We start from the raw sequence: 17,870 nt of genomic DNA, 5'->3' as shown, positions 1-17,870 counted from the left end.
ACAATCAATAACCATAAACTAAACCATGCATCGATACCATAGAGGTGATTTGTGCTCTCCAGAAGCTTAAGGATATGTGCAGCAAAGAATATACAAGTACTGTCTCCTGACAAGTAATTTTCTTTTAATCAAACCATGCAACAAATACATGAGAAACTAAGACTTCTTCTGTTCACCAGAAAGAGTATGTGACAGTAATCTCTGAGATTCTAAGATTAATTGAAACCCCCAACACAAATGCAGTCAAAAGAAAGAACATATATATTATCAGCTTAATCAAACTAAGTTAGATGATATCATCTCGAACCGATGTAAATTTTACAAAGATGTAACTTGTGTGAGCCCCCACGAAGCTAAGAACAAGAAAGAGAAAACAAATGGAAAGCAATGGCAGAGCAGCTATTCCACTTGAATTTTTCTTGTCCTACTGTCCTAAAATTTGATTCCTTCTTGCTGGCATTTACTACTATCCATCAATCACCAGTTGTCGCTAAGCCCAAACCACATCACGAAAGACAGTGAAAGAAAGAAAGGAAAAGACAAACACTCTTTTTTACCACAAAGCATGGGTGTTTACAGTGACAGATTTTGCTTTCTATCTATTCCAAAAAAAAGAGGAGTTATATATATATATATAATATTAAAATCGTTCACATGTTTCTTATGATCATAATTAAAAAATAATTTAATATGGAACAATAGGAAGAAAGCTTTTATAAAAGAATTGACCAAGTCAATCTTAAGAAAAAAATAAATAAATATGATCAAGGAGTCTACTTTGGAGTTTTAAATATTTTAAAATGTATAAATAATTGAAGAGTATAATATATTGTTGTAGAGATCTCACGACAATCTTCAAATAAGTACTAAGATCCATTCAATAATATCATGAAAAGATTATTTTTTAAAGAGCCTAAAGTTGTTCGCTTATCATTTTTATTTTATTTTTTTAAATTATCTCATATTATTTAGTTAACTAATTTTTAAGGCTTGAACTAGTATAAATAAAGTCTTCATCTAAGCCTATTCAATATATCAAAAATAATATCTTTCAAGTAGTGTAAACAATCTTCTTCTATAATATAAATAATTGATTTCCTTTTTTTCCCTTTATAAGGGTAGTTTACTATATATAATTATTTTTAGTAGTATTTTTTTAAATTTTATTTCCGTTAGTTGGTATTTTGTACCTTAAAAATTAAAAAGTATTTTCTACACTTGCCACTTATAATGGATATTGTGTATCAAAAATTTAATTTATTAAAGACAATCCTATAATCCATCAATATGAGATTTAGTTATAATAATGGCAACAACGACGGTGATATTATCGATGATTATAGTGGTAATTTCAATGGTGATAACCTTTATGATAGAGGCAATGACAATGACTCTAACAATAATGATCGGAGAATGCTAACCCTATGGGTAACATCAGAAACACTCATAAACTTTAAAAGATTCATGGCATACTCAGTAACTTGGGTTTAGGCACCAACAGAGTTCATGATGATGGTGGGATCAATCGGGTCGGAGTTGATGCTAACAACCAACCCAATAATCAACACGTGCTCGTAATTCAATGTTGGCAACTAGCTTATAAAGATAAAGAAAAAGAGATTATGGACTATCATAGAACCAACCAAAGAAGAGATGTGGTGCAGCTCAACCTCAATACTTCAACCGACGTGATACTATCCGTTCATGACAACCAATATTATGATGATGACTTAAAAAATGATAGTAAAAAATATAAAAGACATCAAGCACCACCCAGATAAAATAGGCTATTTGAGGATTATATTCTCAAAATAGACTTACCCAGTTTTAATGACCACATCAACATTGAAGCTTTTCTTAGTTGGAGTTATGAAGTAGAGAATTTCTTTGAGATGATGGATGTTCCTGATCACAAGTAAGTCAAACTTATTACAAACAAGCTGAAAGGATATGCAATTGTTTAGTAGGATATATTACAAGAAGAAGGCAAGGAAAAGAACTGTACAAACATGCTGAAAGATGAAGTAACTTCTCAAAAAAAGATTTTTACCCATAAACTATGAACAATTGTTGTTTCAACAATACTAGAACTGCATCCAAGGCACTTGATCTGTAACCGAGTATACTGATAAGTTCTTACGTCTTGTAGTCAGATATAACTTATAAGAATCAAAAGAGCAATCGATGACAAAATATATCAACAAACTAAAATTTATAATAAAAAAGAATATCTTTAACTCCGATATGGATAGTAGATAAACCTCACAATATTACATTAAAGGCTAAAATGTTATTGACTCAACCTTCAATTGTTAATCGATAATTCTCTACTCCGACAACACAAACTGTTTTTAATAAAGAAAAGCAAGATGTGATTAAGTCAATACAACTTACAAATCAAAACGTATGCACAAGGGCTGGAGGAGCAACAAGGCAAGCTAAGCATATCTCGACTACCATACAAATGTGGGGGGGGGGGGCTGATCATCATTCAAACGAGTTTCATACTTGTAAGACTGTCAACTTTACAAATCACAAAGATAACTTTGAAGGAGATGCCTAAAATGATGAGATTGATGATTTTGATAACTAAAATAACATAGGAAGAAGGAGAATACATGACATGTGTTATAAAAAGATTATTATTCGTCGTAAAAAGATCTATCTCAACACAAGAACATCTTCTATTCTCAATGTAATATTAATAATAAAGTCTATACAGTAATCATAAACAATGGAAGCTATGGTAATATTGTATCCAAATCATTCATGAAACACTTAAAATTATAAAAAAAATTATTTAATACCATACAAGCTAGTGTAGATTAAAGAAGATCCAATTATGATTGAGATTTATAGAGTCTCTCTCAATTATAAAAAAGTTATAAGTACCAAAGAATCTTAGTTGGCATGATAATACGATGTAAATGTAACCAAGTTAGATAAATATAGATATCAAGATCGTACCATTTTTCAAAGTAAATTTATGGGGATAAATATAAAAATTGATCAAAAAAAGAAAAACCAAAGAATCTTAGACAGATGTGAATCAACAACAAGGTCCAAATCCAAGTTGGATTGCTATCCCCTACCCTACCCTACCCTACCCTTACCCACCAAGCTTGTAATCTTTCACCATTTTGGACTGATGTGAACAAGCATTTGGTACCCACCCTCTTTCCCTCATGCTGTCACATCCGCGGTAGACGCGTTTCGTCCATTAGATCCTGTCCCGATGCTCCAATCTATACTCGCTCGTCAAGCCATCTTTTTAAGTCCTCGTCCGTTCACACCAAGGAAAAAGAAATCACCCCTCTTTTGCCCACTGTGTTTCTACATATTATTTTAAGTCTTTTTTATAATATATCTATGAAAAATTATAGATAAAACTATAAAATAAATTATCAATAGCATTAGAGCATATCTCAATAATTGTTCTCTTTCTTCTCATTCTTATTTGGCTTTACCCTTCTTGTTTTGGGACCTTCGGATTCGGATTCGGATTCGGATCCGGATCGGATCACATCCAATCCGCTTCCCTCCCCCTCTTGGCTTATATTACAAGGTCCGGTGTGCTAGCCTTCCCGGGAAACGGGATCCCTTGCTTTCCTTCTGACACCGCTCGACATGTCTTCCTCCTCCCTTCTTCTGTTACTCTTCTTCTTCTTCCTTCACCTCCCTCTCCTCTTCCTGCCCACCCTCGCCGCTGGCCACGTTGAGTCGCCGGCCTCGCCGTCGAACGGCACCACCGTTTATGACCTGCTTCCGGAGTATGGCCTGCCGCCCGGCGTTCTTCCGGACACCGTCAAGTCCTTCTCGCTCGCCAGCAACGGCTGGTTCGTCGTGGAGCTCTACGGCCCCTGCTACGTCGACTTCGAGTACCTGGTCTACTACGCCCCCCGCGTGTCCGGCGTCATCAAGTACGGCGGCATCGCGAGTCTCGAGGGCGTCCAGGTCCGCCGCTTCATGGTCTGGTTCGACGTCGGCGGCATCATGGTCGACGTCCCCTCCTCTGAGTTCATCTACTTCCAGGTCGGATGGATCACCCGCAAGCTCGGCATCGAGCAGTTCCAGACCGTGCACTCCTGCAGGGGCAGTCTCTCGCTGCTCGGCCGCGCCAAGGAGGTCGCCCGTTCCATGCTCGAGGTAATGTCCCTTTGTGTTTGTGTACGTGTCAGAATTAAAAATGGTTCCTTACAACATGACACGAAGTTGGTGTGTAGTTAAGATCGAATTGTGTGGAAAACGTCGCGCCTCAAAGAAGCGTATCTTATCCTTTTGGTTGACATAGTATGGGAACCTTCTGCCGAGCAAAATGTCCTTTTTAGGATCGCTTGTAAAATACTCTAAGAACAAAAAGCTAATACGCATACATTGAAAAAGGGAAATCTATGATCAATTTAGAGTTTAAAAGGCATATGCAATACACTTCAACATGTCAAGGAAAAGATCCAGTTTTGCCCACTTTGGAGGGTTATGCTTGGAATTTTCCTATATATTTTGTTTTTCTGAGAACTTTTGAGAGAAACTTCATACCTAAATTTCTTAAAAGTGTGCCTGATTACACAATTCTGTGTATCTTGGTACTGATTAAACAATATATTTGCTTCCTGTCCATTTCAGAGCATTTTTGCACCTCAACTGTGACGAATTAATGTGAGAAGACAAAACCAGCTGGCTAATGCATGGAAATTCTAAAGGTACTTTGCTGTATGTTCGCTTCATCATTAATTTTCACTATTATGATTTCTTGGTTAAATGGGTTAACATTGGGAAGTCATGCACGAAAGTGCCTGCTTTACATTATTTATGAGGAAGAATCTTGCAGATCTAATGGCCATTTTGAATCACATGGCATGAACCAGGAAGTGCTATTGCAGAAGATTTTCATGAGGTGAAAGGTCAGAAGTGTTAGGATACACTTCCGACCCAAACACCACTCATCTTGAGTTCCTGTTCCATTACATAAAAATTAATTGTAGTTTGTAGTTTTTCATTGACAGAATGGCAGTAGTATTTCTCTAAAGAAATTATCTGGAATAGCATGTTTGTATTTTCAAAATTTTGTCCAAACCACCCCCGATAGAATGATGAAAGTTGCATGTCTGAAGGAATTTTTGGGCTGAAAATTGAGTAATGTTACGATTTTCCTGTCACATATATTGACATGCTCCTTTTAGTAGGAAAACTTAATCAAGGTAAATATTCTCATGGTCACCTTTCAACTCTCTATTGCCTCAAGTATGATTTCTCAACCAATAGTCCTTGCACACTAGATTTAACTTCTTTTCAAGTGAACAAGCTCTAGTCATTCATGTGCAGAACTACAGTGAATTGATTCCTGATCACTCTCAATTTGCTTGATTTGTGTTGCAGTATCCACATCAGAATTCTCCTCTGTGATTTATTTTTTTCCTCTTTGCTATGTGAATCCAGACTCATTCCTGTTATGGCAAACACAAAACAGAAGGTTAACTGATGACTAAAAGTACTCGTAGCTTATTGTTTCCAGAGAATTGAGTGAAATGTGTTTTTGAGTTGTGTATCCTACGTATCCTGTTCTCTAGCGTTTTAGATTTCTTCTGCTACCTCAGGATATTAGCCTGATTTGGAAGTCGTTCCTTTATTTGAAAAACATTTTATGTTAGGCTCATATGTACCATTACACATTATTTGTTCTATACAATTTTGGTTGTAAAACTAAGCATGGACAATTATAAGAAAGAATCTTGTGGAGTAAGTGTTTCTAAATTATAAAGCAGAAAAGATAGTTCATGATCATGATTGAGATTTTTGTTACTTGTATACTTGCAGAGTGGCCGATCAAGAAAATTGATTTTTAGTATGTCTTGGTGGTAGATTCTTATATTACTGGTGAGAGTGGACCTCTTGTTTTTCTCAAGTCTAAAAGAAGAAATGGAAAAGGGAAGATGATGCTAATAATTTGATCCTTTTCAACTGTAAACCTGCATATTATTGGGTCTTTTCAGCAACAAGGGGAACAAGTAGGATTTTAGATCGAATCCCATGAATAAGATTTTCTTTTAATCAGTGATGATGACAATTGAGATTTTTATCAACTCTATGCTTGGTCAAATTTATTTGCTCGACAACTATAAAGATGACTGAGTTTGTTAACAGATGAGAAGAATCTTCTTTTTCCTGTGTTCTTGATTTAAACCAAGGTTTGCCGTACCGGACTGTACCGTCCGGTACGGGTGGTACGTACCGGTCCGACAGGCTAGCGGTACGCGGACTGCCCTGTACCGGTCCGCCCGTACCGAGCACTGTAGCACTGCTACAGTGCTTGGTACACCTGAGTGTACCGCTCGGTACACCTGGGTGTACCGAGCGGTATACCGTACCGTACCGGTATCGAGCCCGGGTCGAAACGCCGGTACGGTACGGTATGGCAAACCTTGATTTAAACTTCTAAATATTGTACCATTCAGATGATATACTTTTAAATTTATTTATTATATTTCTTTCCGGGCTCTATGTTTGAGGAACTAAGATAACATGAACTGATTCAGTGGTTTTGACATTCTTTGCATTACTACTGTATATATACAGAAACGGTGAACATAGTCATAGCATATTCTTCTCAGATGAACTATCATAATGCTCCATACGTATCAAACTGGTACGCTGATTTCTCTCATGGTTTGTGAATTTTCAGTTGTGCACGTCCAAGAACCCATGTGAGATATAAGCATGTTGGCCGTGGAATAGACACCAAATATTAGCCGATAGCACAACCTCTCGAGCATCCCGCAATGCTTCTCATAAGATATTGCTGCTGAGCTAAAGAGTGTTGCCTTGTCGTATCTCCTGTTCGATTAGCCAAACCAACTTTCTCAATAGTAACTATGTTACCGTATGGTTCATCACTGTATATTTGCATCAGATTTCTGTTGTTGTTCCCTCGTTGATAATGGTGAGGTGTAGCATCTTTTCATGTGTAATAATCAGTAAAATATTGTTATTTTCTGGGTGTTCTTGCAGAAGACCCTTCTGATATCTGCAATCAGCCAAATCCCTGGTTGATAATTGGTGGTATATATAATCTTGATATTGATATAGGACATTAACTGATACTGATATAGTACATGTATACCTCTTAGTAAGTGTTCTTGTCGCAATTAGGCCACCTAATTCCAAAGTTACATATATGACAATGCCCATTTTTTTGGCACCCGAAACTGGGCTTCAATATCTCATTACGGCTCCACCCAAATATGTATGTATGTATGTATATAATAAATACAATGATAAATATATGTCGATGCCAATTTGATCGTTAATTTGAGATGATAAGGTTGACCCGATGTAACATGTTTTATCCAATTTCGTTTCGTTCGGAATCGAGGAAAAAAGAAAAAAAGAGGGTCAGTTTTGGAGGAAAATTAGATCTCAAAGGTTGACTAGGAAGATGTCAGCTCAGGGAGTTTAGACGGAGCTCATTAGTATCATTAGTCTCCTTGTAAAACTTGCACCAATGATCTTCCCGATAAGATTTTTCGATGCTTTAAGTTTGCATTTACTCGGGTCAAATGAAGAAAAACCTGAGAATTCAAAAAGGTTAGAACGAGTTCTAAGAGTAAGGAATCAGATAGGTCGTATTTGGAGAGACCCTTATAGGTATTAATTATGATCAAGGAAATCCTACTTTTAGATGCTATATTGATGTGATACACATATTGGTACATTGTTGTTTCTCAACTGATTGGACTCTATATGTCAGAGGCTTAATTGTTTGTTTGCATATTTGTCATTAGTTACTCCTATTATTTTGATTTTAGGATCTTGATAATCGTTATTTATATTAAAAATAGTTATTGAATGTTTTTATTCGAGATGAAAAAATAGTACATAAAATATTTTTGTCCGAGTGAGGATGAGTCATATGTGCTAGATAATTTTATCTAAGATGAATACATAGGCAAAAATTTTAGCCTGCTTCATATGCTTTTGCGTTACGTCGATACATTACATATAAAAAGATGTTTTGTTCGGATATAATGGATCATGTCATAGATGAATACATCAGGTGCAAGGAGATGCCTTGTTCGATTACGACGAATTAGATGTGAAAGATTCTTTGCTCGATTTTGATATATCAAATATTTTAAATATTTTTGTTTCGAAAGGAGATATTAGACATAAAGTGCATCCGGTGTTTTGGATGTTTTTATCTTTGATGGATATATCAAGTACAAAGAGATGCTTTTCTCGATTAGAACATATCAAGTACTCTAGATTCTTTTATCATTGGTAGACACATAAAACATCATGAAGATGTTTTACCTCACTTTCAATGCTTATAACTTAAGTATATAAGTATATGCATTGGATGAAAAAAAATTCTTTTTTGAGTAGGATACATTAGGTACTTTGAATGCTTTTATCATGGGCAGACACATCACGCATAGAGATATTTTGCTTAGTTAGAATGTAAAGAGCACTTCCGATGCTCATTTATCATGAGCAAATATATCGCAAGAAGATTTTTTATTTGATTAAGATACATTAGATGCTCTATCAATACTTCATATTCTTGTGTCCTGGGTTGATATATCAGATACAAAGAGATACTTTGCTTAGATGATGTATCGGGACTTTCAAATGCTTATGTCTCGGATGACTATACCAGGTGCAAGGAGATACCTTGTCTATTTGTGATGGATTAAATGTGATAAATTCTTTATCCGATTATGATACATCAAATACTTTGAATACTTTTATCTTGGAAGAAGACATTAGGTATAGGGTGTATTCGGTGCTTTGAATATTTTTGTCTTAAAATGAGACATTAGACATAGGGTGTATCAGGTGCTTTGGATGTTTTTATATTTGATGGACGTATCATACATAAGGATATTTTTTTATCTCGAGTACTTTAGATATTTCTATTATCGATAGACACATAAAACATCATGAAGATATTTTATTTAATTAGGATACAAGGAGCACTTTCAATGCTTATATTTGAAGTGTATGCATTGGATGAAAGAAAATTTTTTTCGTAGTTAAGATACATTTGGTGCTTTAGATACTTTTATCATGGGTAGACATATCAAGCACAAAGATATTTTACTTAGTCAGAATGCAAATAACACTTTCGATACTCATTTATCATGAGCAAATAAATCAAACACAAGAAGATTTTTTGCTTAATCAAGATACATTAGATACTCTAGCAATGCTTCATATACTTGTGTTCAATAGTTACACTAGATACAAAGAGATGCTTTACTCAAATATGATGCATCAACACTTTTAAATGCTTATGTCCTAAATGAATGCACCAAATACAAGAGATAACTTATCTAAATATGACGAATTAGATGTGAGAGATTCTTTCTCCAATTATGATATATCAAATACTTCGAATACTTTTATCTTAGAATGAAATTTTAGACATAAGGTGCATCGAGTGCCTTGGATGTTTTTATCATTGATGGACGTATCAAACATAAGAAAATATTTCCATCGATCAGAACATATCTAAGTGCTCCGGATGCTTTTATCATGGGTAGTCACATAAAGCATCATGAAGATGTTTTATCTAATACTGATGATATAAGATATACTTTCAATGCTTATATTTGCTTTTATCATGGGTAGATACATGAAGCATAGAGATGTTTTACTTCGTCAGAATGCAAATAGCACTTCTTATGCTTGTATATCATGAGTAAATATATTAAATACAAGAAGATTTTTTGCTTGATTAAGATAAATAGATACTCTACTGATACTTCATATGCGGATACGTCAAACACAAAAAGATACTTTATTTGAAAATGACATATCGGGATTTCAAATGCTTATGTTCGGGATGAATGCATAAGGTGCAAGGAGATGCCTTCTCCGATTATGACAAATTATATATGAGAGATTCTTTACTCAATTATAGTACATCAAAATACTTTGAATACTTATATCTTAGAAATAGATATTATACATAGAATTAGATGCCTTAGATGTTTTTATCTTTGATGAACGTATCAAGTACAAGAAGATATTTTCCTCGATTAGAATATATCAAGTGCTCTAAATAATTATTCTTCGTTAAGGTGCATCGAATGCGTTAAAAAATAATTATTCTATCGAAGAACGTCCAAACTCATGCAAGTCAATTCATCAACATTAATCGTAATTCTAAACTTTGATTGATTTTCTTTTTCTTCCAAAAAATAAAACTTGAACATGATCAAACTTTGCATATAAACTGGGAGTTGTAAATCGAGCCAAAGGTTTTAAACTATTATTCTAATTAGACAAACAAATCGAATCAAACTAAACCGTACCACCGTATTGGGCTAAATTATGCTTAGTCAATCTCATTCATAATCAATCTCATTAAGTTAGACACACTTCCCCCACTGGAATCGGAATAATGGGCGTTCAAAACCAATGCCATATCACACACTATTCATCGTAGGAGGCTATGAACTTTGGAAACATTTGGAATATAATCTCACCTAACTTGACCGATGGATACCGCACAACATGCTTCGTTTGGCTGTCGGTATTCTCCGCAGTTGTTTGACGACAACAAAAAATAATTCTTCTCACTTGTGAGCCACATGTTCGTGTGTGTTCTTTAGTGCCACCTTCTCCGTGGCCTTCAAAAAGCACGACCAAAGTCATTTAGATCCTTTAGAAAAATGGTGTCGTGGATTCTAAACCACGTTGAGGTTGATAAAGATTCTGCCCACCAAAACAAGAAGTAATTTGAATCGTCCATTTCATTGGTCTCTCTTTGGTCATGTCCTATTATTTTCCGAACATCAAATCGAATCATGTGTTAGAAGCCAAAAAACAACTCTCTTCTTCAAAAAAGAGTATCCATAGTGCTGTAAGAATTGGATTCCCACTCGAACAAAGGCAAACACAATCCTTTTCTGTTCATATTAGTATTGGTGGGGACCGCAATCTACCACAGAATCCGAGCGAGACCGTGTGGATCACGGCGGCGCACACGCGGCGACCGAGGAGGGCCTCCTGGATTACGCGAATGCTTTCGACCACTCCCGCGTTGGGATACCCTTCGCGTTGTTGACTTGTAATTGGCTGAAAGGATCGGGTCCACAGCGGGAAAAAGTAGTCGTCACGCGCTGCGCCGGGATTCGGCCAGGTAGAGGGTGACACGCGTAGATTGTATCCGAACAGGAAGAATCCGTCTACGTACGCCTCCGACACCCTCTCGCGCTCTCCTGCGGCTGTTCAGTCGATCCCGCTTTTGTCATTATTAATGAGGTATATATCTCTGTCGTGATGTTAAGATAGATGTGAGAGTTGCAACAACTCGTCCTCGGTCGGCCCGCTCTGTTTCTTCTTCGTCTTCCGCGATCTCGGAGTCACGACCGCAGACCCAGCATTGGGACAGAGGAGGAGAACGGAGAGAGGGATATGGGGCCGTGCCTCTCGAGACCGGATGGGTGCGTCGGAGGGCAGCGGAGCTCGGCGGAAGGGACGCGGCGAAGGAGGAGGAGGAGGACGATCAGGCGGCGTGCGGCGGCACGGAAGGTGATGGAGACGATCGATGAGGCCCAGGCCGATCAGGCGCCCTACAGCAACCCCGCGTTCCGAGGTTGTGGCTTGACTTCGTCTTCGCTTGTTTTTGGTGTTCGATTTGGTTTGGGGTTTTCGAAGGGGGCCAAAAAAGGTGAGGTTTTTATGCCTGGGGGGTGAGTCCTGATGTGCATCGAGCTGGTTTTGTTCCCAAAATTGGCATCTTAGCCACCTGGTTTTTGGATTCGAATGATACAGATAGATAGGGGAAGGAGTGCCTTCGACTTCGATTCTTAATGGCAGTAGATATTTGATCGAAGTTGGGACGTTGAAAGAGATCAAAGCTTTATGCTTTAGATTGAAAAGTCAACCGGATGATCATAGTCGTCTATGCTGCAATTGAACGCGGCTTGACAGAATAATCAGTGCAACACATGCTCTGTAGCAGACTTTTGATAAGTTCTTAAGACATGAGATGTTGATACTGATTTCATCTTTTTTACCATGTTGTTTACTACTGTTTGGCACTAATCAGTTGAGCAATCCTTTTGGTTTCTCTAACTATATGGCATTGCTTAAAATTGAAGCTATGATATCGACAGGGAGTACCGAGGAAGCATGGTTCGACACATTCTCTGCGGTTGCATCAGATGAGGAGGATTTTAGGAGCGTTCAGGATGGTACTACGTTGCACATATCAGATTGATATTGGATGATGGATCCTTGGCAATGATTATTCATCAATATCTACTATTCTTTTCGAGCTTATTTGATATTCCTTGTCCTTGAGTTGTGATATGCGTCGTAAATTTCTGCAGATGCTTTCTCCATAAACAGTTTTGAAGGCGAAGACATATTGAGCCCTTCATCTTTCAGGGATGGCAGCATAGGAGCAAGCCACCCGAATGCTTCCTCCATTTCTTCTATTGATCGACAGCAGAAGGGACGAAAATTAGGGGAGCAGTCTCCAAAGAACTCGGAGAATACTGCGAAAGCCTTTGTGAGTCTTGAGGATTTGTCAATCATGCCTGCGGATGCGAATGCTGGTGGGCATGATGGAGGTATATTGAACAATTGCGGGATCCTGCCAAACAACTGCTTACCATGCCTCGTTGCCCCTGTATCGACCGCTGAAAAGAGAAAAGCTTTATGCTCAAGTCCACCAAACTCAGCCAAAAAGACATCCTTGAAGCTTTCCTTCAAGTGGAAGTCAGGGGAAGCACATTCCACATCTACATTATGTTAGTATTACTACCCTCTCTTCATTCATCTGGATGCTGGTTTTTTCAGTAAAATAATTCTTGGACTTTGGACTTCATCTGAGAGTTGTTTATTCTCTGAAATAAATAGAAAAAATATCATCAAACTAATTGTTATACCCCACTCTTGTCTCTTGAATATCTTAATCTTCACCAGCAATAATTTGTTCGTTTCTTTTGTGTCCTGATCTTTTCTGATTTGTAGCAACCACTGAATCTCATACATTTTAGTTGAACTAATTGTGTTTGAGTATTTCTCATTAATTTCATGTATCATTTCCATTTGCTTAAATAGCTTTATTTATGAGTTCATAAAGAAATCTTTTGAGGCTTTCTCTTTGATCATGAAATGTAATACTGACTTTGTCTTTTATTTGTGTGCAAGTTTCTACAAGGCCCTTTCTTGAAAAGCCACTAGCAGGTTCTCAAGTTCCTTTCTGCCTGCTAGAGAAGAAAATTCTTGATAGCTGGTCACATATAGAGCCCAGCACATTCAAAGTACGGGGGCCACATTACTTTAGGTAGTTGTAGTTCAATTATCCAAAGATTTACTTTTTTCTCAATTATAGTGTGGAAATGCCTCATTTTATACATATGTGAAATCTGGATGATGTAATTGTGACTGAATTTCTGATGTTAGCTTTCAACTGTTGCCAGGGACAAGAAGAAAGATTTTGCTCCAAATAATGCAGCATACTGTCCATTTGGTGTCGATGTCTACCTGTGCCAGCAAAAAATTAATCACATTGCTCGATTTGTGGAACTCCCCAATTTGAGTTCATCTGGCAGGCTCCCACCTATTCTTGTAGTTAATATTCAGGTATGTAGCCAAACCAGCCTTACTGAAACTATGTTTACCTTATGACTTTTACTTGCTGTTTCAAGATGCATGTCATGCTCTAAGATAAAGCACATTATAATCGACATTATGATACTAGTTTGTGGCTTGAAACACTGTCCAGAAATATAGTTTTCCATATCCACCAACAAAGGGCAAAGTAATCTAGTGTAACAAAGATATCAGAGCATATTTTATCTGCTTACCAAGAGCGGTTTAGTTTATCATTTGATGTGAGCATAGGTATTGTTTTTAAACTTCTCCATTCATGTATAACTTATCCCAACTGGTACATCAAGGAGCCAAACTAAAGCACAATTTTGTTATTTGGTATGAACAAATTTTCTTGTTTGCTTGTTCAAGGCATCATTGTATTTTTGTTCTTTAATTAGCTCAACAAAGAACTTAAAGGACCGAATCATTTGGTTTGCTATAACAGCCAACTTTCTTCTTGATACAGGAATCTGCATTTTCAAAGTCAATCTTAAAGCATAACAAAAGTAACATAATGGAAGACTAAATATCTTGACTGAGTTTGTTAGGGGTGACAACATGCTTGTTATTGAAAGGGCTAAAGCTTTATACTACTAACTCTGGCATACTTTTCTGGTCCTTGTTCTCTTTAAATCCTGTTCCTATATCTAGTCGGTACTTGATTACACTTTTATCCAAATCTCCAAGAAAAAGCAGTCATATCATGTGTATGCATCAAATGCTTCCAAGATCTAGAGATTCATGCGAGAGAACAATGGAATTTTCTGACCATAATGTAAAAACTGAGTAATGTTGATGAATAAAAGAATTCAGTTGAAGCATTTCTCTTACTTTAATAATTCTAACTGCAACTATACATCTATACCTATCCTGCTATGGTGCTACCTTATCTTTTTTACTTTATTGACTCCTTATAGACTGTCATCATGATTGTTGACTTTTTAGCTGTATTGTGTAAAGGAGTCGTGCTTTCTCATGTTAAGAAGGTTAGATGTAGATGGCAGCCAGTTCCTGGTGGTTTGTCCACCAACTGCTTCGGTTCTCATGGGACCAGATATACTGTACATATTGAAAAATAAGGAAAAAGGAAGGAGGATATAATGACATCGTAATGCAACAGTAACCATTCACAGTATCAGCTGGTTGGCTGGCCAATGATTGACTTGCATGTACCAAATCATTTTTCCAATTTACTAGGTCAGGCTTAGATACTGGGACAAACAGTCAACAATTCTCTCTTAGATCAGCCTGGGCATATTTGCTGCGGATTCCCTAAATAATATGTATTGTGTGAAACGAAAGAGAGTTATACATAAAAAATTGGATCAGAAAAGTGATATATAGGTAAAATAACTTGGATCAAGGATTCAACTTGTATTCACTTACATATCGGTCCAAGTTGATATCTTAAAGAAACCTGCAATGTCCTTTTTTTGCTTACTGTATCTACAACCTTTTGAGTATCATGCAGTCAAACTTATCTGCAAGATTTGTTGTGTCTCGCAGGTTCCACTGTATCCTGCTACTATTTTCCAGAGTGAAACTGATGGTGAAGGAATGAGCTTTGTTTTATATTTTAGGCTTTCTGAAGATTACTCAAAGGAACTTCCATCTCATTTCTTGGAGAATATTAGGGTAAGATTAATTCTGATTTCTGATCAGCATCTTTTTTTTTTTTGTTCATCCAGTAAACTTTATACTCCAAATATACACTTGGGAGATTGAGGTGTTTTAAGAGCATGATTTATGGTTTGTGGTGCATGGCATGTTATGAGTGGTCAGTTGTAGTTTGGACTATATCCATTGTTATCTCAGAGTGCCTGTTGTAACATTGTGAAAAAGACCCATACTGAGTAATCCACTAGGTTTTAAGTATAATAAGAGTGTGTATTGTAACAGCAAATACCGGTCTGATTAATACCAGTCTGGACAGGTTTTGAAGCCCTGATTGCATCTATGCATATGGTTCTTATGCATAGATGTCTGTGACTGTATCTCACTTTACTGGGCGCTTACTTTTTGTTGGTATCTTTTGGAAGAGTGTGTATGCTTTCGTCATATCATTCGAATGATTCTTTAGATTTCTATACTATATTTTGATTCTTGCATGTCTTTCTTGACAGAGGATAATTGATGATGAGGAAGAAAGGGTCAAAAGTTTTCCTATGGACACATTTGTTCCCTTCAGAGAAAGGCTAAAAATCCTCGTCCATGCAGCAAATTTGGAGGATCTTCATTTAAGCACTGCTGAGAGGAAGCTTATAAATACGTACAATGAGAGGCCTGTTCTTTCTCGTCCACAACATGATTTCTATTCGGTAAGTTTATCCCTCTTTGGTGATAAAAAAAGTTTGCATCACTGTAAGATCCACATCATTGTGCCACTTTGGCCTAATAGGTTTGAGTTTTGGGAACAGTATATTCCTGTGTGGTGCAGAAGGCACAGACATATAACCCTATACCAGACGTGGATGGAGTTTCATTCATTGGGTTGCTTTATTTTTGTGTCTATCCAAAGGAAATTATATAGAAGAAATTTGGAATTTAGGTTCTGTGATTGATATATTTTCTACGTGAACTTTGACATGAACTGCATGCTGCAGTGAGACATCATTCTAGCACAAATATTTCATCTCATGACCCTTATGTTGCTGCTGTAATTTACAATTTGCAGGGCAATAACTACTTTGAGATTGATTTGGATATACATCGATTTAGTTACATCGCGAGGAAAGGATTTGAAGCATTTCTTGACAGGCTGAAGTTTTGTGTATTGGACTTTGGCCTAACAATACAGGTAACTCCTTTATGTTCAGCACAAAACCGAGATGCACTTGCATATTTTCATTAATATGAATCATAAAGTCAAATAATTTCTTTAGAAGTTGTAGAGGCCTCTGCATGTTAAGTTTAACAGAAGCATCGAACAAACTAATTTCTTTCGTATGCAGGGGAACAAGCCTGAAGACTTGCCAGAGCATATCTTGTGCTGTGTGCGGCTGAATAATATCGACTACACCAGTTACCTTCAACTTGCAGTTAACTCACATCTGGCACAATGAACTGCTAACCAACACAAGTGTTTGATTGTTTAGATATCGACAATTCCCAAATCTTCATACCCCATTGCAACTAAAACAACCACTGACAGACACAAAAAAGAAAACTTGCTGAAGTAGTTACAGATAGGCATGAAGAAGATTTCTACAAACTGTGAAGAAGCCCTCTTTGACAATGGACGGATGCAAGCAGGGCTTCGTCTTGTTGAAAAAATAAAGTTCGATCATTCGAATGTGGTCAGGACAGATACTCTCTGACATTTACACATTTACAAGTTGAAGTGCAAAAGGTGGAAACACAAAAGTTCGACGTTGATGTCGCATTTGTATCTCCCGCGACCGCAGAAATGCATGCTGAATAAAAGAAAAAAAAAAATATTCTTGGGTGCTCCAGCTTTCAAGCATCTGGATGTCTCTCATATTCTTTTCTCCGGCATGTGCACATTAACAAAAGCAGAAATTGTAGTTTGGTTGTATGTTCGAGTGTTGAAATGAGATGAGCTGAGAGCTGCAAAAATAATGATAAGAAACAGAAGCAAGAAGAAGAGTTGTGTGGTTTGGCCTTTTCATGTTGGTTTACGGACAGAGTTTGCAGTGATAATTTGTATTACTTCAGCCTGTTGGCCAATGTGATGTATCGCAGCAGTCCAACAAAATAGAAAACAAAAGCAACGAGATCGATGATGAAGCCAAGTTTCAACCATGCAATCTTGTGTGCACAACAGGTTTAGCATTCATTACCCAATGCAGGTGACCACCATCAGAAGAATCCGACAAGCTATACCGATGTTGTTAGAACATGAACACAAATCAACGAGATTGTGTCAACGTTTACGGGCGACAACAAAGATTGAAATGAAAATAACGGGAGGAATTAAAGAAGGAAGAACTCGAAAGTGGATAAACAACAAACTATCCTGGGATGAGAATTCGCTCCGTCGAACTCAATTCCATGTACTGTGTCATTCCATATGCGGCCCGGCGACCCCTGCCTCCGGATCGACATTGCTGCAGCTTTGGCATTGTTTTATCTAGAGGACACAGAGAGAGAGAGAGAGAGAGAGAGAGAGAGAGCCGCACTTTGAGAATCTTCCAACGATATGAACTACGAGGAAGGCTGACAAGTGGCAAAAGTCCAAAGTCAAACAGACTATTATTATGGTCCTTACGATGCTCAACCTGTTGACTTAGTGCTCTTCT

General features: G+C 37.2%; 2 protein-coding genes across 5 annotated transcripts; both read left to right on the top strand.

Moving 5' to 3' along the window:
- Positions 1-3,571: 3,571 nt before the first annotated feature.
- LOC135612474 (uncharacterized) lies at positions 3,572-6,990 on the top strand. 3 transcript variants are annotated; one of them, XM_065108813.1, is made up of 3 exons: positions 3,572-4,146; positions 4,624-4,700; positions 6,680-6,990. In XM_065108813.1, exons 1-2 carry the CDS (start codon positions 3,628-3,630, stop codon positions 4,645-4,647), a joined length of 543 nt encoding a protein of 180 aa, XP_064964885.1. In that variant the 5' UTR covers positions 3,572-3,627; the 3' UTR covers positions 4,648-4,700; positions 6,680-6,990. The 3 variants fall into 3 exon arrangements, with proteins under 3 accessions (XP_064964885.1, XP_064964887.1, XP_064964886.1); XM_065108815.1 differs by lacking the exon at positions 6,680-6,990 and adding an exon at positions 5,815-6,080; XM_065108814.1 differs by lacking the exon at positions 6,680-6,990 and adding an exon at positions 4,829-5,033.
- A 4,291-nt stretch (positions 6,991-11,281) lies between these two features.
- On the top strand, positions 11,282-17,285 carry LOC135612472 (uncharacterized). 2 transcript variants are annotated; one of them, XM_065108811.1, is made up of 9 exons: positions 11,282-11,599; positions 12,108-12,200; positions 12,339-12,761; positions 13,165-13,300; positions 13,437-13,599; positions 15,118-15,246; positions 15,735-15,929; positions 16,286-16,408; positions 16,563-17,285. In XM_065108811.1, the coding sequence occupies exons 1-9, from the start codon at positions 11,419-11,421 to the stop codon at positions 16,671-16,673; spliced, it is 1,554 nt and encodes a 517-aa protein (XP_064964883.1). In that variant the 5' UTR covers positions 11,282-11,418; the 3' UTR covers positions 16,674-17,285. The 2 variants fall into 2 exon arrangements, with proteins under 2 accessions (XP_064964883.1, XP_064964884.1); XM_065108812.1 differs by having other exon boundaries at positions 11,284-11,599; positions 12,123-12,200.
- The last annotated feature ends 585 nt before the right edge of the window (positions 17,286-17,870 follow it).

This window comes from Musa acuminata, chromosome BXJ2-5, assembly GCF_036884655.1.
Source record: "Musa acuminata AAA Group cultivar baxijiao chromosome BXJ2-5, Cavendish_Baxijiao_AAA, whole genome shotgun sequence".
Classification (NCBI taxonomy): domain Eukaryota; kingdom Viridiplantae; phylum Streptophyta; class Magnoliopsida; order Zingiberales; family Musaceae; genus Musa; species Musa acuminata.
This window is presented reverse-complemented; position numbering and strand designations above follow the sequence as displayed.